At 41.9% G+C, this 22,894-nt stretch overlaps 2 protein-coding genes across 2 annotated transcripts; both read left to right on the top strand.

Annotated features, from left to right (window-relative positions):
- The first annotated feature begins 1,509 nt into the window (after positions 1 to 1,509).
- LOC149454837 (olfactory receptor 6B1-like) lies at positions 1,510 to 2,442 on the top strand. Its single transcript, XM_089686944.1, has one exon. It carries the CDS (start codon positions 1,510 to 1,512, stop codon positions 2,440 to 2,442), a length of 933 nt encoding a protein of 310 aa, XP_089543070.1.
- A 14,625-nt stretch (positions 2,443 to 17,067) lies between these two features.
- Positions 17,068 to 18,110, top strand: LOC149454836 (olfactory receptor 6B1-like). The gene has a single exon (XM_089686943.1). It carries the CDS (start codon positions 17,068 to 17,070, stop codon positions 18,016 to 18,018), a length of 951 nt encoding a protein of 316 aa, XP_089543069.1. The 3' UTR covers positions 18,019 to 18,110.
- The last annotated feature ends 4,784 nt before the right edge of the window (positions 18,111 to 22,894 follow it).

Here is a 22,894-nt window from a genome sequence, read left to right as displayed (position 1 = left end):
AACCCATTCATGACAGCTAAAACTGTTGCTTATACAGTGGCCATCACTGTATAGGGAATAACAGTGTAAAAAAAAATCCCTGATCACCTTCCCAAGAGTAGTACAGTGTCACTGTGGTGATACTGAACTACTCTGATGAACGTATGTAAAAAAATGTTAAAGTTTAAAAAATGTAATAAAAAACTTTTTTTTTTTTTTTACCACACGGTCACTAGTCAGCATCCCTGATCACTGCCTCACCAATCATATGATGCCGCTGTACTGCACTGGTGACAGTAAGTAAAAAGAAAAATTGTGAAACAAAACCCTCAAATCTTATATAATTTCCTAATTTTCCCAAAAATTGTGATGAAAATTACAACTTTAGAAAACTCGCCATGCATCTTACTAAATACCTTGGACTCTCTTTTTTCCAAAAAGAGGTAATTTGTTATTTGTACTGGTCTGGCATTTTAGGGCCTCAAGAAATTAGATTACAGTACATTCTGACTAATCAATTTTAAAACATACTGTATATACCCTTGTTTGCAGACTCTATAACTTTAACGTAGACTAAATAATATACACTGATTTAGGTTATTTTTACCAAAGAAATGTAGCAGACTGCATTGTGGCCTAAATTTATGACAAAAGTTTATTTATTTGCAAAATTTTATAACAGTAACCAAAAAAATGTTTGCTACTTTTTTGTTTATATAGCAAAAAATAACACATCCAGTAGTGATTAAATACCCCCAAAAGAAAGTTCTATTTGTGTGATAAAAAATGATATAAATGTCATGTGAGCACAATGTTGCATGGCCAAGCATTTGTCAGTTAAAGTAGTGCAGTGCTGAATAGCAAATAAATGGCCTGGTCATGAATGGGGTAAAACCTTCCGGGGGTCAAGTGGTTAAAAAATACTCCAACATCTACTTATCATACTGCTTACAGTGTAATTAAAGGCAAAATGTTTTTGTTAGTTTTGAATAGAGTGGAGAGAGATTAGAACAGATGTCAGATTTTCATTACCTTCTATGTCCCTGTTAAGGAGATTGACTTTCTTTATTTGTCCTGTTGACCATTAACACTAATAGTGAAATAAAATTCCAAATTTATGGCTCTCATCAAAACACGAATAGAGGGGAACCCTTCCAATGGGGACAGTAGTTCTGCCGACAACCAGGGACTCCCTCACCTTCGAGGGATTTCCTCTCACTTCCTGTTGTGGCTATAGGACAGGTGAAGGAGAATCTCCCTAATGAGACACAGATGGCAAAGAAAAAAACTGGGAGCAGTTACATCCCTCCCCAATCTATTTAAAATAAAAAAAAAAAGTTTTGCCCTCAGTTCTACTATATCCGCTTTACTGCAACAAGAAGGATTTCACTTGAGATTTAACCATTCCCAACTCGATCCAATATATAAAAAAAGCTTTGGTTTACATGTATTTTAATTTTCCTCACTCTTAGCTATGAGTATACTGACATATTACTTGATTCTCCAATCTTTCAGACTATGTCTTTGGAGATGGACGTGAAGGGAAACCTTACAAATGTTATCAATACCTTTGTTATTTTGGGATTCCCTAGTTCTCCTCCTGTCCAGAAGCTATTTTTCTTCCTATTTCTTTTCATGTATATTTTGACCATTGTAGAAAACCTTTTTATCATGATAACAATCTGCTACAGCCCCAAATTACATAAACCAATGTATTTCTTTCTGGGGAATCTGTCCTTCCTTGAGACGTGGTATGTGACAGTTACTGTCCCAAAATTACTGTCCATATTTCTTAATGGAAATAATAAGATTTCATACGTTGGTTGCATGTCCCAGCTTTTTTTCTTCCTTTATCTGGGCTGTACAGAGTGTGTTTTGTTAACTGTTATGGCATTTGACCGGTACGTGGCAATCTGCAATCCTTTACATTACAATGGTATAATGAACTGGCACTTCTGTTTTATTCTAGCCCTCTCTACTTGGCTCATGGGCTTGGCTATATCTCTTCTAAAGATTTACTATATCTCTCAGTTAACATTTTGCCGTTCAGTAATCATCAACCATTTTTATTGTGATGTGTCACCTATACTTAATCTTGCATGCACAGATATGACATTAACAGAACTTGTAGACTTTATTCTTGCACTGGTTATTCTTTTGGTGCCACTTTTACTCACTTGCCTCTCATATTTGTGTATATTGTCTGCTATCCTTCGAATTCGAAATTCAACTGGGCGTGAAAAAGCATTTTCAACTTGTGGCTCCCATCTGATCGTTGTCATCATGCTTTATTCGACCACTCTTTTTATGTATGCTAGGCCAAGTAAGGCTCAGTCTGTTAATTCTAACAAACTGGTCTCTGTTGTCTACACAGTGGTGACACCCTTTCTTAACCCAATTATTTATTGCTTAAGGAACAGGGAGGTGAAAGTAGCCATTGAGAAACTTATCTACAGGAACTGATATGGAAAGTCAACTGCTTGATGTACTGTAGTTGACATTGCTTGCTTTACAAAAATCTGTCTTTTTTGGTGTTAGCTTTTATTATTTTTTTTCATGCAAACCAGAAAGCTTAATTTGAGCTGTGAAGGGTTGCTTGGAGTTGGAATTTGATGGAGCTCTTTGCTTAGACTGTACATAGGCTCATTCAAGATGTCTCCAACCAGGTCTGTTTTGCCATAATTGTGCTTGTGGGCCATTACCTAGGGCAGCAGTGTTAAAAGAGACAACACAGAGCCTGAAAAATGACCAATTGTGATACATTTTTCACCTACTGTCTACCTATGGATATTTGTGTCAAAATGTAGCAGACAATAGGGGAAGGGAGTGCATCGGATGTCAAAGAGTTCTTTATATTTCAGTAAACATGAACCCATGTCTCTTTGCTCAAGTTTGGTGTCCTGAACAGTTGAAAAAGTAGCTGTTCATAAAAAACAGATGTGAGCTGCTTCTAATATTGCACAGAAATTATTATTTTTTTACTAAAATGGTGGAATATCAAAGGTGTGCCACATGTCAAAAAGGGTGTAATCATTCAGTGTGCTTAGGGGAGAGTGATATGAATATACAGCTCTGCCTGCACGTGTATGTGAATTTTTCCCTCCTGAGTCCACACACTCCTTACCCCCCCAGAGCCTGGATTTAGTACTAGGAACAAGTATGCAGTGAGTGAAGTCAGATCTCCCAATGTGCATATTTTATCCTGTATAAAATCCTGTATTATAATAATAATAATAATAATTTTACCAGGTCACTGTCCCAGGAAATATTAAAGACATTAGATTAATGTCAGCCAGACACTGTAAACTAATATGCGGCTCATTGAGAATATTATACCACATCATCATCCAAAAATGATTGCACACAGAAGTCTGGAGGATCCTTTCTCAAAAATGTATAAAACCAACATAACTCTATGATCAATCAGCATAGTACCTACTAAATAGGGATGAGCTACCAAATTTTGCTTGTTTGGCGAATGGCTGAATCAAATTGGTATTTGGACAAGGTGAACTTCTGGTGGCAGCAGAAAGTGACGCAATTAGTAGAAGTATTACTACCGCTCTTAAATGTGACATATCCAAAGTGCTCTCTAAGTGGTACTGACACCCAAATTGGTTGACTACATACTCCGAAGTATAATTTGGTTGTTTTGCATGTTTTAAACCTTTTATTCCAGTTTGTTAATGTGTATTCCTAAAATGTACATTCTGTGCAGATTGCATACATGGCCATTAATTTAACATTGAAAACTTGAAAACCTTTGATAAACTGAATTTATTTAAACAAATTAGACAGCTTCCCCTCTGGATGGTTTTAGGATGCCAGCTGACAACTGAATGGACCATTCAGCTGTCCGCTGGGGATTCCTGCCTGACACTGTAATGCAAACAAAGAGGATTGTGAAAAAAACTGCTTGGGAATTTCCCCCATTAATAATACCAAACCCTTAAGGTCTGGTATGCATTTTGTATGTCCATTTTTTTGTGCATTCCTGTGCATTGGCAGTCAAAAAATGAATAAAAAAGTATATTAAAAATATATTAAACATTTTAAATATTTCTTTGTGTATATGGGTAAGTATAGTGGGAGGCTACCATTTTATAATTTAATTCATGATATGGGCCTTAAAGTGTTACTAAACCCACAACAGTATAATCAGTCAGTATATGCAGTAAAACATGCTTGTGAAACCTAAGGGGTTAATCCTCTGAATGTAAAAATGCTGTTTGATTCTGACTTCTCTGATCCTCCCCTACTTCCAGTGCCCTCCCTCTTATCTTCAGATAAGACATATAGTGTGGAGTCACTCTGCACATACTCAGTTTGCACTGTCAGCACTGTCCAGACAGAGGTCAGGGGTTCTGCATCCTCCTAGAGCAAAATGAAAACTCCTCCTACAAGCTTTAACCAGTTCTCTGCTGGACATAGATAGAAGTCACAAGACTGCTCTAACTGCTGATGAGAAAAGGTATTTGGCAGTTTATATTTACTAAAATAATTCCATGTTCTGTGTACTATGGAAGACCAGATATAGTGTTTTCCCACTTACAAAGAAATGAAAGGTCTATAATTTTATCATAGGTGTATTTTAAATGATAGAGACAGAATATCAACCAAAAATCCAGAAAAAAAACACATGATGCGAATAGTATAAATTGAGTTGCAGTTCAGTGAGTAAGTATTTGATCGCCAAGAAAAACATCACTTAGTACTTGGTGGAAAAACTCTTGTTGGCAAACACAGAGGTAAGACATTTCTTGTAGTTGGTTACCAGGTTTGCACACATCTCATGAAAGATTTTGGTCCACTCTTCTTTACAGATCTTCCCTAAATCCTTGAGGTTTCTTGGTTGTTATTTGGGAACTCAAACTTTCAGCTCCCTCCATATATTTTCTATAGGATTAAGGTCTTGGCTGTATTTTTTGTCATTGTTATGCTGGAAGACCCATCCACAACCCATCTTCAGTGTTCTGACTGAGGCCCCTCAATGTGGCAAAGTCAGCCTGTACCTTTAGCAGAGGAAAACGCCCCAGATCATAATGTTTCCACCTCCGTGCTTAACTGTAGGGATGGTGTGCTTAGGGTCATAGCCTTTTTCTTCCTCCAAACTCGGTGAGTTGAGTTAATGCCAAAGAGCTCAATTTTAGTCTCATCTGACCACAGCACATTTTCCCAATCCTTCTCTGAATCATGTAGATGTTCATTGCCAACTTCAGACGGGCCTGTATATGTGCCTTTTTGAGGAGGGGGAACTTGCGGGCACTGCAGGATTTCAATCCTTGGCAGTGTGTTGTGTTACCAATGGTTTGTTTGGTGACTGTGGTCCCAATTGCCTTGAGATCATTCACAAGCTCTTCCCAAGGTGTAGTTCTGCTCTGATCCCTCACTTTTCTCATGATCATCCTTACCCCATGAGGCGAAATCGTGCATGGGGCTCCAGACCGAGAGTGATTGATGGTTATTTTATATTTTTTCCATTTGCAAATAATCGCTGCAACAGTTGTCTCCTTCTCACCAGGCTTCTTGCTGATGGTCTTGTAGCCCATTCCAGCCTTGTGCAGGTCTACAATCTTGTCCCTTACATCCTTTGACAGCTCTTTGGTCATTTGTCCATGGTGGTGAGGTTTAAATGGAAGAAAGAAATTCTGTGGACAGGTGTCTTTTATACACATAAGGAGTTGTCGTTAGGAGCACCTTCTTAAATTTACAAGACTAATCTGTGTACCACATGAGCACATAGCCAGTCTGTGGGAGCCAGAATTATTGTTGCTTGGTAGGGGGGAAATACTTATTTACTCACTGAACTGCAACTCAATTTCTAACATTTGTATCATGCTTTTTGGATTTTTGGTTGATATTCTGTCTCTATCATTTAAAATACACCTATGATAAAAATTACAGACTCTTCATTTCTTTGTAAGTGGGCAAACGTACAAAATCTGTAGGGGATCAAATAATTATTTTCCCCAATGTATATCTCCACCCCAACTCATTAACATGCTAAAACAAATACCAACAATAATTCTAGCTAAGGTATCCATTTATGACACAGAGAATAGCTGCGATTCCAAGGATTATGACACTCAGGAGATCAGCGGAGAACATGTTCAGCTCTTCTCTGGAGATCTGTTTTCTCCCTCCAGATTCTCCAGCCCAGAGCTGGAGAATCGGAGGAACCGCAAACTAAGCAGCGATAATTTACCTCTGCTTAGTAAACTGATCTTTTACTGTAATCTCGCGAGATAATAGTAAAATCAGCCGTTTTCCAGCATTTGTAGACCATTTTTCAGCGTTGGTAGATCGTTCTCCCTTCATTCGGAGAACTGATCTACACCGCTTCATAAAATGCATTCACAGGAGAACTGTGTTCTCCGAGAATTCCGGAGAACTGAGCAGCGATCTATTACCGCTGGTTCATAAACGGACACCTAATTACAAGGTGACAAATGTCAAATATAAAAGCATAATATAAATAAATATTTCTGAGTGACAAATAAAGAGTGAAACCAGTTCAATGAAGTAGTTCTCCTGACCAAGTCATATAGCAAAACGTGGGGTGTGGCCACTAGGATACATAATTTCTGGGTCCCCTTGCTGCTGCAAAGTTTTGAGGCTGGCTTGGTGTTCGCAGGCTGTTTAACACCATCTTGTGTATCAGCAGTCAGCCTTATAGTGGTTGTAAACCCCTACATATACCTAGTGAAGTGACTGACCATCATTGTTGATGCCATGCAGGTCTCCTTCAGACCTGTCAGAATATCTGCTTGCCATACGGGATGTATGAGCAAGCATATATTTTGACAGGAAGCTTCAATGAACTACCACGGTGCTCCACAGTGCCATGTTAGTTCATTGATGGGGGGCACAGTCTCTGATGGGGGTGCTGCATTGAGTAAATGCACCTATCTCCTATCTCCAGTGTTAACTAGAAAAACACATTGACTCCTGTTAAATTCAGAACAAATGGTGTATTTATATTTGTGTATATGTTGACCAGTTCTCACCTCTAGCTGCACCCGGTTTACGACTGTAGTCTGTTTCCTAAGAAACATCCCCCACTAGTCATGTGATCCTTATCAGCTTCTAATTGGGGTGGAGTTGAATGTTCATTTGAGCATCTCCCTATACATTTAGATCAGCTCATGAGGGGAGATCACTGATGGGGGGCACAGTCTCTGATGGGGGTGCTGCATTGAGTGAGTGCTGCGTTGATGGAGTGCTAAGCAGTTAAACACAGCAGTTGAACTAAAGCAGGAGAACTTAAGCAGCGGGAAGACACAACAACAGCAAGAAACTCTACTGCACGCTGGACAGACTGCAAGCATACACCCTGGGAAACATCTATTACCTGCCTGAGTCCCACTCCGTGTACCTTTATAATATGTCCCCTCTTCTCCTTTCCATATTACTATCCCCTGTTCCCAATTCTCATTTCTTTACCCCTCTGCTCCACCCCAAAACTCCCCCCCATTGCTATTATCTCCCTACTACTGCTCTCATCACCTCCTGCTGACCCAAACACCAGGACTGCTGACCACTACCAGATCTGCCTCCCTGCTCCTCACTGTGTATCACACAACTGTGCCCCTGCCACCGCACAGCCCCATCCAATCCAGCAGAGGCGAGCCTGCCGCGCAGCCTCCTGCACCCACTGACTCCAGGCCCCTTAGCACCCTCAGTCGCTGGCCCGCAGCATCCACATGCACTGGCCCACAACATCCACTGATGCCGGGCCCTACTGCGCCTACCAACACCTAGCCCACTCCACCTCCAGACGCTGGGCCTTCAGCACCTCCACACATACCAACCCCCGGCTCAACTTGACCTAAAGATTTGAACCCTTGTTGAAATCCACCACACCGAGAGACCCCTCTGCACCCCAGACTTTCACCACTCAAGCGCCCCTGGAAACCGTCCATCCACACCTGATCCCCTCCCCATTCTCCCCTAAACTCCAGCCACCAGATGACATATCGACAAGATACGCCTCTGCCCGCTGGACTATCGACAACCAAGACTCCCACCACTCCTATCTTCCCTCCCGGGCACCTCCCCAAAATGCCTCTTCCACTCCTCCTTCTCATTTTCCTCTCCTCCGTTCCCAAAATCCATTCACTATATCCCTCTGCTCCTCCCAAACAATTGTTTATTGTGTCCTCACTGCTTCCTTCACCCCTCTACGGCACCCACCACCTCCTCCTATTACTCCACTCTCCCACTGACCCGAACACCTACACTAGTAGTTTCTCACGCTCCTGCACATCCCGCTCCCATGCCACCTTTCTCACCCTTCTCCTCCTCCTAACCGCGGGGGACATCTCCCCGAATCCTGGCCTTCCACCACCTTCCTCACCCACACAACACCCTCCCGCCTCCACATCCTGCCGCAACCCCGGCAACTTAGTATCTGTCCCCCTGCTCCCTAAAATCTCCCCCCCATTTTCATGTGCACTCCTGAACGCCCGATCGATGTTCAGCAAGCTTACCGCCATCCACGACCTCTTTGTTTCCCGCTCCCTTAACCTCCTAGCGATTACGGAAACCTGGATCCAGGCCACTGACTCTACCTCCCCTGCTGCACTCTCCTACGGAGGTCTCACCTGGACCCACTCACCCAGGCCCAACGATCGTAAAGGTGGTGGGCTTGGTCTGCTCCTGTCACCGCAGAGCACCTTCCGAGTCCTCCCAAACCCTCCCTCTCTATCCTTCTCCTCCTTCGAGGCCCACTGCGTCCGACTATTCTCCCCAACCCCCCTGAAGATTGCTGTGATATACTGGCCTCCTGTATCCATATCCCACTTCCTGGATGACTTTTCCTCCTGGCTACCCTTTTTCCTCTCCTCTGAGCTACCCAGCATCATCCTTGGGGATTTCAACATCCCTGTCAACCTCGACAACCCGGCTGCATCCCATCTCCTCCACTTAACCTCCTCCTTTGCACTTGCACAGTGCATACAATCCACCACCCACTCCGACGGTAATATCCTTGATCTTGTCTTCTCCAACTGCTGCGCTCCCCACAACCTCACTAACACCCCCTTCCCTCTCTCTGACCACAACCTGATTACCTTCTCTATCTCCTCATCCTCCAACGCCTACCCCTCCAAATGTCACACTACTACCAGCCGTAACCTCCGCAACCTTAACCCTGCCCCCCTCCACTCTGAAGCTGATCAACTCCACGACAGCATCCTCCCCCTGTCCTGCCCCGACTTGGCTATGACTGCCTACAACAACACGCTGTTAACAGCCCTTGACTCACTAGCGCCTTTAACCACACGCAACATCAGACCCGACCGCTCCAGCCCAGACAGACTGATCACACCAAAACCCTCAAACGACACAGTCGTGCCCTGGAGCGACTATGGCGCAAAACCAAATCCCAACAAGCCTTCACCCGCTACAAATCTGCCTTCCACACCTACAACTCCTCCCTCCATGCAGCCAAACAAGCCTACTTCCTGACCCTCATCAAGGCCCTCTCTTCCAATCCTTACCGACTCTTCTCCACCTTCAACTCTCTGCTCTCGCAACCCCCACCTCCACCCAGCACCTAACTCACTGCCCTTGAGATTGCCAATCACTTCAAAAAAAAGATTGACACAATTCGCAAGGACATCGCCACAACTCACACGCCCTCTCAACCCGTCCCCTCTCACACAGCTACCCCCTCATCCCCCCTCTCCCTCGACATAACCCGCAGGGACTTCGTCACTGCTCAAACTCCCTCCAACCCCGTTCCCCCTCACTCAGCTACCCCCTCATCACCCCTCTCCCACGGCCCCACCACTGCTCTGACCCCCACTTCCACCCCACCCTACATTCCTCATACTGAAGCCCCCCCCAACACTCCGCATCTTTGACCTTACTACCATCGAGAAAGTCTCCAAGATCCTCTCTGATGCCCGCCTCACCACCTGCCCCCTCGACCCTATCGCCTCACAACTCCTACAACCTCCCCCCCCCTCCATCCTACGCTCCCTCACCCACATCTTTAGTCTCTCCCTCTCCTCCGGCACTTTCCCCTCCCCTCTGAAACATGCACACATCACCCCCATACTTACAAAAGCCCTCCCTGGACCCCAGTGACCCGAACAACCTCAGACCCATCTCCCTGCTCCCATTTACATCCAAACTCCTAGTCTACACCCGCCTAATCTCTCACCTCAACGACAACAACCTCTTCGATCCCCTACAGTCCGGCTTCCATCCCCTACACTCCACCGAAACTGCCTTACTTAAACTCTCCAACGACCTGCTAACCGCCAAAGCTAATGGCCACTATTCAGTGCTCCTACTCCTTGACCTCTCTGCGGCCTTCGACACAGTCGATCACCCCCTCCTCCTCAAAAAACTACACTCCCTCGGCCTCAGAGATTCTGCTGTCTCCTGGCTCTCATCCTACCTGTCGCAACGCTCTTTCAGCTTTACCTATAATGCTACCACCTCCCCCTCACTCCCCCTCTCTGTCGGGGTCCCTCAAGGCTCCGTCCTCGGGCCCCTTCTCTTCTCCATCTACACCTCCTCCCTTGGCCAACTCATACACTCTCATGGCTTCAACTACCACCTATATGCCGACGACACACAAAGCTATCTCTCAACCCCCCACCTCACCACCTCAGTCTCTGCCCGAATCACACACCTATTGAGCGACATATCAGACTGGATGTCGCTCCACTTCCTTAAACTGAACCTCTCCAAAACTGAGTTTCTTGTCTTCCCCCCAGCCCGGACATCACCCCCCATTGACTTCTCCATCACATCCAACAACGCCACCATCAAACCTGCCCCGCAGGCCAGAGTACTTGGTGTCATTCTGGACTCCAACCTATCCTTCCAGCCCCAAGTCCAATCTTTAACAAGCTCATGCAGACTCCACCTATGCAACATCGCCAAAATACGCATGTTCCTAACCCCAGAAACCACAAAACAGCTCATCCACTCCCTCATCATATCACGACTCGATTACTGCAACTCCCTCCTTACTGGCCTGCCTCGCCGCTGGCTATCCCCGCTTCAGTCGATTCTGAATACGGCTGCCAGGCTCATTAACCTTTCCAACCGCTCCATTTCCGCCACCCCTTTCTGCCAATCCCTCCACTGGCTTCCGATTGCGCAACGGATCAAATTCAAAATTCTAACACTGACGTACAAAGCCGTCCACCATACTGCCCCGAACTACATCACTGACCTAATATTCAAGTACCACCCAGCACGCACACTCCGCTCCTCACAAGACCTCCTTCTCTCTAGTTCCCTGGTCTCCTCTTCCCATGCCCGCCTCCAGGACTTCTCCAGGGTGTCACCCATCCTCTGGAACGCCCTGCCCCAACCCATCAGATTGTAACCTACTCTCCTCTCCTTTAGCCGCACCCTGAAAACCTACCTCTTCAGGGAAGCCTACCCCACCCCCTGCTAACTTGCCAACCTCCTCCACTCTTCCTACCACCCCATTCCCCACAGCTATCTCCTCCTGTGCCACCATCCCCTCCCTCCTAGATTGTAAGCTCGAAAGAGCAGGGCCCTCAATCCCCTCATGTATTGCATTGTATTGTTGTTGTTCTGTCACATGTTCTGTCCCCCTTTGTAATGTACAGCGCTGAGCGAACTATTGGCGCTTTATAAATACTGTATAATAATAATAATTGAAAACTACACGCCCACAGCCGCTATGGCTTTCGAGACTTGCAGTTCATTCACGGAAGTCTGTGAATGAATGACGTGGCCCTGTGGGTGGAGCCCCGCATGGCAGCGGTGTTTTCAAATCTGACAGATAGTACAGGGAAACTTCTCCCTGTACTATCTGTCAGAGAGAGGGGGAGGTGGGTATGGCTTCAGCTATGGGAAAATGTTACATGTTCCACCCTAAAAAGGGGGGAACATATAACATGTTCCCAGAGGTGAACTTATCCTTTTAACAAATTCTCCTACATATGTTGTACCTGTCTATTTGAAGTCTTCTTTTCTCTACATCCGTTTAAAGTGCTTATAACAGGGGGGTGGAGAGCTGAAGTTACACACTGCAGAGCTCAGTGAGGAGAGCTCTGAGAGCTGATTGGAGGTAAAAGACACCCCCCACCCCTACACACAGCACACAGGAATAGAGCTGAGACTGTCAATCTGCTGGAGGTCCCTCCCTTATTAACCTTTTTCTCTTGGTGTCAGGAAAACTTGTCAGAAGTGACCCGTGCTGATAGTAAAGGAATAGGGCAGTGAACAGAAATAACAGTGCTCTTAATTGCACTCTATAGAGGGATATGCTTTGTTCATATTTCATGTCTGAATTTTACAATCACTTGGACAAGTGGATGACACTGGCTTGTTTTATGGAGCCATTGGCTCTTGCTGCGGTCAATCACAGTCAGTGAGCCAATGAGGAGAGAGAAAGGGAGGGGCCAAGCCATGTGTAAATAGATATGCAGAGCAGCTTCTCGGGAGAGAGCCTGCTTGAGTGCCTCAATATTAAGCTGCTTGCTGTGGGGGCACTTGGCAGGAGGGAGGAGCCAGGAGCAGCGACGGGGGACACAAGAAGAGGAGGATCGGGCCGCTCTGTGCATAACCACTGCACAGAGAAGGTAAGTATGACATGCCTGCTATTTTTTTAAAATTGCCTTTAATATCAATTTAAGTGTAACATTTTTTTTAGATTTACAATGAGGAGGTTTAGAACCCCTGTCAGTTTTCTTTTGCTGTGCATATTTGATCAATTTCCTGCTTCCGAGGACACCATCATTAAGAAAAGGAATCCTGAGAAAATTGCCCATTAGCTGCACACAATTTGTAGAGCTGAGATAAATCCTGATTGAAGTTCTAAATTATACAGGAGATGAAATGAGAGTGTTTTTGTACATGTACTTCATTACAAAAAATGCTTTACATTTTGATCCAGTGCCATGATTTTTTTTATGCATTTTACACTTTTTGCATTTAGTAAGCTCTTTTATAGTACCTTGAATTTGTAAAGCTGATGTCCAGGGAAATTGTGTTTCTCTCCATCCAGTTCTGAGGTTTACACTGCTCTGAAACACAGCACAGCCCTTTCTGACAAGACAGGGGACCTGATATTTCTCTGCTGCAGTTAATCAACCCTTACAAGTCTTGCCCTCACCACAACCTGTGATTGGGCAGTGGAAGAAAAAGCAACAGACTAACACACGTATCTCTTTGTCAGTCTACTTTCTGCGCCTACCAGTGTGATTCCTGTCAGCATATAAGAAGTGCACCACAACTGATTGGCACCATGTGGTGCATCTCCTCTTTTATGTCTGAACTCTGCTGTACAGGGGATTGCAAGAGGATGATACCGAATCCAATGTAGGTACTTCCACTGCTTCATTTAAAGTTACACTGTACATATATTTTCAACTACTTTGTGTATCAAGGAGAACAACACCTTATTTTTTTAAGAACAAACTGGTCATGATATTGGATGACTCCCTATTTTGTTTCATTATTAAAGGAAAACTGGCCCCAAATATTTATTTTTTTTAAATTAGCCACCTATTCATTACCATTATCTTGACCTGTCATCAAAAAAAAAACAAAAATGTCCTATTCCTGACATGCATGTATGCATTATTTGTTTCTACCCATAGTAGGGCCCAGAAATAAGTGTGCGCCTTTGAGGGAGAAGTTAATTTAAATAAAATTTTCAGGCATCGAGCATTCATTATGAATACTTTGTGGTATCTAAATGCCAACATTATACCCCAAATTACTCCATCTAGCCAAAATATTTATCTAGGAGTACAGCTTGGGGTTTTACCCACTTTGTTTTTTGCAGAAACATTTTTGAATCTGATGTAAAGAAAAAAAAAGGAAATTTGCCTAACCCCTTAAATGTTTCACATTAGCTGTATATTTTGGGCCATTGCTACGACTCACTACCAAAAATCAACTCCAAATAAATTATCATTCTCCTGATTTGCATGAGGATACCACAGATGTGTGCATTATATGTTGTTCATAGTTGGGCCCAGAAACATTAGTGCGCATTTTGCCTCTGAGAAGGCAATTGATGCAGGGTTCATTTTCAGATACCATGCATTTATTACAGCCACACTTTAAAATTGTGTTGTTTAGTATATTTTACACTGAGTTATAATTTATTCTAATTGCAATAATTTTTAAAAATATTTTGAGGTGATTGTATCTCTATTAGTGCACTTGCAAACAGAAAAAAGCAAAAAAGTATCACAGACTGTACTTCCTATAATATTTCAAAACTTGTTTGTTAATATTTTTGGCAACTGGCCAGGTTTTATTCCACTGGGCTAGAAACAAACTTCTTTAACAAGGTAACTTGTAACCAATCATCAATGAACTGAAACTGTCAGCTTGTAAAAAAAAGACAATAAATAGATGTATATTTGTAACTTAGTATATGCAAGCACAATAATCCCTTTCAAATGTCATCAGTGGTGTTTGCTTAGAATGTTGATTAATAAATATATACTATATGTTTTTTTTATTTTGTAATCTTCATCACTGGAACCAAGGTAATTTATAATAATTCATTTGATTCTGTTTCTAGAGTAAAAATGATGAATTACAATAACAGATTATATATCTCAGAACCAAAATGTAACAATAATTCTTTATATGTTTTGAACAACATGTTTTAAGTATTTTTCCCTGCTTTGAATGTAATGTCAAATTGTTGTTACTTTTGAAGCCTATTAAATGTGTTATAATATAGGCTACAAATGATATCTTAATAAAGCAGACATTACCTAGATTGGATATCCAAGCTTTTTTGTAATAAAATGTAAATGCAAGTATTTACTCCATGTCATGACTGATATTTCTCATTGCTCTCTTTATTGCACAAGAGATATAAACCTAGCAAGGAGAGTAAAATATGTAATGCAAAAGACAGGTTAAGTGGCTAAATGGTTAGCACTTCCATCTGGCAGGACTAGGGTCATTGGTTTGAATTCCAACCACATCACCACCTACTTGGAGTTTGCATGTTTCTCTATCTGCCTGCATAGGTTTCCTCTCAGTACTCCAGTTTCCTCTAACACTCCAAAGACATGCTGGTATGTTAATTGAATCCTGTCTAAATTGTCCCTAGTATGTGTATGTATGAATGTGAGTTAGGGACCTTAGATTGCACACCCCTTGAGATTTAGGGACTGATATGAATGTACAATATATATGTAATGCGCTGTGTAAATTGACACCACTATACAAGTACATGTAATTATTATCCACTTATGTTGTGCATTTAGTCTGCATACTGCACATTTTACTATAGCTGAGAATAGACTTGTTTCATAGACATAATAAAAATAACCCTAAGTATATTAATTTCAGATATAAAAAACAAAAGTTGAAGTCATGTTTATAAAACTTCATTTGCAGATTCAGCTCAATAGAACTGCTGATAAAATATATTGGTTTTAGTTTTAATATAATCATTTGACCATTTTATACCATTCTCCTGTCTTATGGTTACATTGAAGATTAGAAGGTACTATCTGTCATCACGCAAGTACTGAGCTAATACTGTGAAATGAGCAAATACTTTTTGGCTTATGAATTCATGAGAGTAAAATGACTAGTGCAGATGTTTGTGAAAAAAGCTCTTAAAAAATAATGTCAGCATATCAAAAGTCTGCACCCTGGATATTCCACAACACTTCTAAGGTTTTTCCTCAACTGTCTAGCAGAAATACCAAATGCTATTTTGAAAAATAAAACACACATTGAATGCCTATTTTTCCAAACTGTTGAGCATGGTAGCATTCACTATGTTAGATTAAATTACAAACATACCAGAATGAGTCACAACCCCCCCCCCCCCCTGCTCTGTTCAGACCATACAATTGCTTAATTAAAGAGGGGAGGACTCAAAAAATGAACTATTGGGAACTCTCTTTTAAGAAATTAAAGAATACCTTGCAAAACAGATTGACCAAGTTTGTAAAGGTTAGCTTATGTCTATGTGTACTATATCCAATGCTCTGAAACAGTAAATCTAAACATATATATATATATATATATATATATATATATATATATATATATATATATATAAAATGTATTTATTTCAGGTACTTATATAGCACTGTCAATTTGTGCAGCACTTTACATATATATTGTACATTTACATCAGTCCCTAAGGGGTGTACAATCTAAGGTCCCTAACTCACATTCATACATACACATATTAGGTACAATTTAGACAGGAGCCGATTCACCTACCAGCATGTCTTTGGAGAGTGGGAGGAAACTGGAGTACCTGGAGGAAACCCATGCAGGCACAGGGAGAACATGCAAACTCCAGGCAGGTGGTGCTGTGGTTGGGATTTGAACCAAAGGACCCTAGTGCTGCCAGGCAGAAGTGCTAACCATTTAGCCGATGTGCTGCTCAAATATATATATATATATATATATATATATATATATATATATATATATATAGATACAATACTCAATGTACATAACAGTGTCCAAAGACAAAGATGACAAACACTTGATTTGGCTGAATTCAATTTAATTTATGTTGGAAGCTTTGGCCAACAAGTCTTGGGGAAAATAGATAAGACAGATTAAAAACAAAAATGTCTGGTCTCTATTACTTGGGCACTGGGACTTTCCGCAGAGCATGTTGTGTCTCCCTCCCCTTCCTGCATAACCTAAACAGGAATACTTTTGCAACTGTTGATGGCCAAAGCTGTGACAAAAGGACAGACTTTGACAGAGAGGGGTTTATTTACTAAAGCTGGAGAGTCCAAAATCAGACTCCCTTCTGCATAGAAACCAATCAGCTTCTAACCTCAGCTTGTTCAATGAAGCTTTGGCAATGAAACCTGGAAGCTGATTGGTTTCTATGCAGAAGGGAGTCTGATTTTGCACTCTCCAGCTTTAGTAAATAAACCCCAGAATGTCTGCATGTTTTATCAAACTCGGATATCTGATATCAAACTCAGATATCTACAGCTGGTTTCAGTAATGTATATTCTGTATTTCTATTCTTTGTGGGTAAATATGCAATTTTCACATAATGAAGGAGCCTACCACTTCCAAACTGTTGAATTAATCAATGATTTTCTGGCATTTAATTTACAGGAAAACTGTATGATAATGGAAGACTACTCAAATATTACAAGAAGTACATTTACTCTACTAGGATTTCCTACTTCTCGGCCAGTTCAGATGCTTCTTTTCTTCATTTTCTTTTTCATCTATCTTTTAACACTTCTAGAAAACCTGCTTATTATTATTCTTATTTGGACCACCTCTAAGCTACACAAACCAATGTATTTCTTTCTTGGGCACCTGGCCTTTCTAGAAACATGGTATGTTACGGTCACAGTGCCCAAGCTTCTTGCAATATTTGCTGTTGACAGTAAAAAAATTTCAGTTACTGCTTGTATGACGCAACTCTATTTCTTCATTGCTTTGGTGTGCACAGAGTGTGTTTTGTTGACCGTTATGGCCTTTGACCGTTATGTGGCCATTTGTAGTCCCTTGCATTACGTCACTACCATGAACTGGAATTCCTGTATCTTCCTTGCCTTGGGTTCCTGGTTTATAGGTTTCATCATATCATTTATTAAAATTTACTACATTTCCCATGTAACATTTTGCCACATTGATGTTATAAATCACTTTTACTGTGATATATCTCCTATTCTTAATCTTGCCTGCACAGGCAGAAAGTTGGCTGAGCTTGTTGACTTTATATTTGCATTGTTAATTCTTCTAGTTCCCTTGCTACTAACTTTTATATCTTATAGCTGTATTCTGGCCACCATTCTTTCCATCCCAACCTCCACTGATCGTAAGAAGGCATTCTCCACTTGTGCTGCTCATTTGGTTGTGGTGGTTATATTCTATGGTGCCACTCTCTTCATGTATGCCAGACCAAGCAGAGCTAGATCTGTGGATTCCAACAAACTTGTATCTGTTATCTACACAGTGATAACACCTTTAGTAAATCCAATAATATACTGTCTGAGGAACAAAGAAGTTCAGGAGATCATGTGGAAGTTGACATTTCTAAGAAAAAAATCAAAATGTAAATAGTACATGCATCATATTATAATTTTTATTTGGGATAAAGCAATACTAAAGTCAAATAATAACTTTTAATCTGCTGGTCTATTATCTCTTCTGTTCTAAACTGTACCATGTACTGCTGAACCTGTCAGCCAGTGTGGTCTCCATATGGTTCTAATCAGCTTGTTTCTTCAGTTCCATTTTTGTCTGTGTGCTGTGCATTTGTGTGAGGCAGATGCACAAAAGGTACATTTAAAATTGCTGGAGCACATTCTTTAATGCCTCTTACACACAGACAGCAGGACCTAAAAAGTATGAATACTAAGAAGTCTAGCAATAGGGATTAGATAAGCTTGGAAAGTTTTAATAGGATTAATGAAGCACAGAGAGAGAGAGAACATTATATAGAACAAGCTTCAGGAGGTACACTTCTAATGTCCCATCACTGATCCTTGTGTTTGATGGATAATATTAGTAGTTTACTGAAAGTTTGCACTTGTTGCCTGGAACTTCTCTTTAATAAATGTATACATTTGTGAAAAACTTGGACTTTTATTTTCAATCTACTGTAATTATCTATCTATCTATCTATCTATCTATCTATCTATCTATCTATCTATCTATCGTACAATACAAATAGTGGTAAAACAAGTGCATCTCAATCTATGCACAAGCTGGGCTTGCAGAAATTTTAAACAATGGCTCAAAGCTCTTTTATTACTATTTGTGTCCTCTTTGATATTACACATCTGTCATGCCAAATAACTGATGAGTGTGGTCAACATAGTTATGCTTTAGTTATTATGTAGGAGAAGTAGTTTCTGTAGAGTATGCAAAGTGAGTCAGTTAGGGTTTTGCACATACTCTGTATAGAAGCATATATGCTTATATATAGTATAGCACAGGGCTTGCAATTTCCACTTGCCTGCTCGTCAATGGCGAGTGGAAATGATGGTGGGGGCGAGTGTGTCCCGAGTAGTGTTACAATTAGAAGACGCCTATGTGAAGCCAAGCTATCTGCAAGAAGCCCCCGCAAAGTCCCACTGTTGGAAAAAAGACATGCTGAAGAGGTTACAATTTGCCAAAGAGCACATTGACTGGCCTAAAAAGAAATGGCGCAATATTTTGTGGACTGATGAAAGTAGGATTGTTCTTTTTGGGTCTAGTGGCCGGAGTCAGTTTGTCAGACGACCCCCAAACACTGAATTCAAGCCACAGTACATTGTGAAGACAGTGAAGCATGGTTGCGCAAGCATCATGATATGGGGATGTTTCTCATACTACGGTGTTGGGCCTATTTATCGCATACCAGGGATCATGGATCAGTTTGAATACATCAGAATACTTGAAGAGGTCATGCTGCCTTATGCTGAAGAGGAAATGCCCTTGAAATGGGTGTTCCAACAAGACAACGACCCCAAACACACCAGTAAACGTGCAACATCTTGGTTCCAGACCAACAAGATTGACGTTATGGAGTGGCCAGCCCAATCCCCGGATCTTAATCCAATAGAAAACTTGTGGAGTGACATCAAAAATGCAGTTTCTGAGGCAAAACCAAGAAATAGAGAAGAACTGTGGAATGTAGTCCAATCATCCTGGGCTGGAATACCTGTTCACAGGTGCCAGAAGTTGGTTGACTCCATGCAACACAGATGTACAGCAGTTCTCACAAACAATGCTTATACAACTAAATATTAATTAAGTGATTCAAAGGAAAGCAAAATCTTCAAACATTTTTCAGTTTATATAGTGAATGTTTGAGTTTGTAAAGAAGAATACAAACACTGCTATTTTTTGAACAGTCTAATATTCACTTTTCTTCAATTTTTTTAGAGGAACAACACAAATTTGATATATTTTTCTTCATGTTTTGATTTGGAATAGAATGTGTAGTGTTCCCAATGCATTTGTGTGTATGGAAATAAAAGCTATTAGAAGGATTTTGAGCTTTATTCACTTTTTTCAACACACTGCTATTATTTTGAACACAACTGTGTGTATGTATATATATATATATATATATATATATATACTTATTATTTAAAATAAGAATTATTGGATAATTAGGGTAATATTAACCTTTGATATTCAAGAAGGTTAAGAATAAACTGTTAGTTATTAATACTCTGATAACACTTTAAAATGAACCTGCTATTGTTTTGATCCCTCCTTTATTAATTGATGGGCCACTGATCTGGACCACATATGTGCATATAAACCATCCCAAAACCTGAAGTGCTCGTAAAGCAAGAGTCAAATTGACAACACTGGAACTTTTACTCATATTTTCTGTTTAAAGTGGTTCTAAAGGCTTAAGGTTTTTGACCTTCATGCATTCTATGCATGAAGGTAAAAAACCTTCTGTGTGAAGAATCCCCCCCAGCCTCCCCTGATACTCACCTAAGCCCCCTCTTGATAAGGCGATGTGCACTGGAGTCTCAGCTATCCCAGGGCTCTCCTTCTCATTGGTTGAGGCAGAAGTGGGAGCCATTGGCTGCCACTGCTGTCAATCACAGCCAGTGAGCCAATGAGAAAGAGGGTGGGGCCAATCCATGGCTCAGTGAATGAATGGACACATGGAGCATCGGGTGCCCCCATAGCAAGCTGCTTGCTGTGGGGGCACCTAACAGGAGGGAGGGTCCAGGAGAGCCTGCGGAGGACCCAAGAAGAGAAGGATCTGGGCTGCTCTGTGCAAAATCAGATTTTGTGGCTGGGGACAAAAATAAAAAAAATCTATTAAATACTTTCTTTATTTCTGTGTATACCAAGGAAAATTATTAGCTGATTTATAAAATGAGGATGATATTAAGGTGGAACTAAATACCCTTTCTATAATTCAAAGACATGCCATCTTAGCCTCTTTTCAAATCTGCAGTTGCCATTGTCTTGCATATGTGACCAGCTGTGACTCCAGCCATTTATGGTCTTGAAAGCTCTGCTGAGAGCTAACATAAGCAAATTGCCAGCTACGACTGTTATCATCAGAGGCTTGCATTCAATTTAACTGTTTCAGGAAACAGTTAAATCAGTGTTTTTAGTTCCCCTTTAACACAATCTCAAGTAAACCTCAATGGCTGAAAAATTAATATAGTGCAGAAACAGACAAACTAAATAACAAAAGACAGCACATTGGCCAGTTGGCTTACACTCCTGTGCTTTGAACTAATTGAACTTTCTTATTTTTAAGCCATTTTATAGAGACTACTTAAAGAGTGGTGTAGCACTACCCCCTTATGGGCCGCTGGAGTTGCCTGGCCGTGCTCTGCACGTTCAGGTGACACGCATTTGCACATTGGAGTCATTGAGCATCGTTTTGTAATTTTACTAAGGGGTTAAGAGGTATATGGGATGGCCTGGGAACCGGGGCGGACTGACAACTCATGGGGCCCCCAGGCAATAGGGGATCATGGGGCCCCTTTGTCCTTGCCCAAACTCAAAAAAGCCTATGAAAAAGGTACCAGGGGCATCTCATGGGGCCCCCTATTGACCCCGCGCCCTTGGCCAGTGCCCAAATTTTCAAATGGTCAGTCCACCCCTGCCTGGGAACTGTAGAATTTGAGGACTCCTTAGCAACTATGTACAAAATGCGAATAGCAAAGGTCTCTCTTATTGAAGAGCTCCAAAGACTCTTTCTAATGTACCTCCTCAGACCCCAGATGATTACTCCTCTTCACCCAGCTGCACTGAGGGTATTCCGTGGGCAGGGGGGCCCAAGAGCTGTAAATTTAGAAACAGTCCCAGATGAGAAGCTAGTTGGGTCTTGCACCTGCCTGCCCTCTCCCCTAATTTGGGCCAGGGGGTGTAAGAGTACTCAAACTGTCCTCTCCTGTTAGCTTGGTGGGTTGGTGGCTGCCTTCAGGCCTTATGCTGGGCTGGCTCCTTCCCTGCTACACACGCTGTCTCCCTTGGAGACGTTGAGGCAGTGCAAATCCTCTTTTCCAGCGACATGCCTGTAGGTTGGCAACTCTTCTTGGGTCCCCCTCCTAGGCTCCACACTCTAACCTTCCTCTCAGTCAATCTTCCACCCAACACTGTGCACCTCCCCCCAGGCTCTGCCACATTTGAGGGTTGCCCTGGTCACCATACACAGCCTCCTGCCAGGGGATTGGCCAGGGTCCCTCAAACAGGCAGATCTGGGCCTCCTTCCCTCCTCCAGAAAGATTTTAGGTTTCTGGAGAGGTTGGAGGGCTCCAGAAGTCGTGACCTGTTAGAGTCTCCTAGCCTGTCTTGAGTTAGCCTCACTCTCCAGGCTGACTCATCCCCAGGCTGCTACTCAGCCTCTAACTAAAAACTATCCAACTAACCTGAAGGGGGTTACACTGGCTTTTAAATATAGGCCCCACATTGACCTTGCACTAATGGATGTATTTAGAAGGTCAAGGTTTTTACCCAGTAACTACATGCCTGTAGGTTTGACTTCTATAGAAGGGAAGTTACTTAAGGGTTTGAAAAAGGGTGCAAGAGTATTTTTTAGAAAGCAGCATCATAAGTGAAAACCAACATGGATTCACAAAAGACTGTCAATTAAATCTGTTTTCTTTTAATGAGAAAGGAAGCATAAACATAGACAAAGAGGTGGATTTGGATCAAACATACTTTGACTTTGGTATATCATTTGACAGTTTCTGCTAATGTGTAAGTTATGGTCTAAAGAATTATTATTATTATTATACAGTATTTATATAGCGCCAAAGGGTATGCCCAGCGCTGTACAGTAGCAGGGGGGACAGAACATGAGACAAGACAGTAACAATACAATACACGAGGGGTTCGAGGGCCCTGCTCTTTCGAGCTTACAATCTAGGAGGGAGGGGAAGGTGGTACAGGAGGAAATGGCTGTGGGGGATGGAGTGGAGGAGGTTAGTTGTTAGGTGAGGTCAGGTGTTAGGTGAGGTTGGGG

This window comes from Staurois parvus, unplaced genomic scaffold (genome assembly GCF_062004578.1).
Source record: "Staurois parvus isolate SC_StPar_1 unplaced genomic scaffold, SC_StPar_1.0 ptg000415l, whole genome shotgun sequence".
NCBI lineage: Eukaryota > Metazoa > Chordata > Amphibia > Anura > Ranidae > Staurois > Staurois parvus.
This window is presented reverse-complemented; position numbering and strand designations above follow the sequence as displayed.

Coding starts and splice junctions, on each gene's coding strand:
- LOC149454837 (XM_089686944.1), top strand. CDS start 1,510: ATGGACGTGAAGGGAAACCTTACAAATGTTATCAATACCTTTGTTATT.
- LOC149454836 (XM_089686943.1), top strand. CDS start 17,068: ATGATAATGGAAGACTACTCAAATATTACAAGAAGTACATTTACTCTA.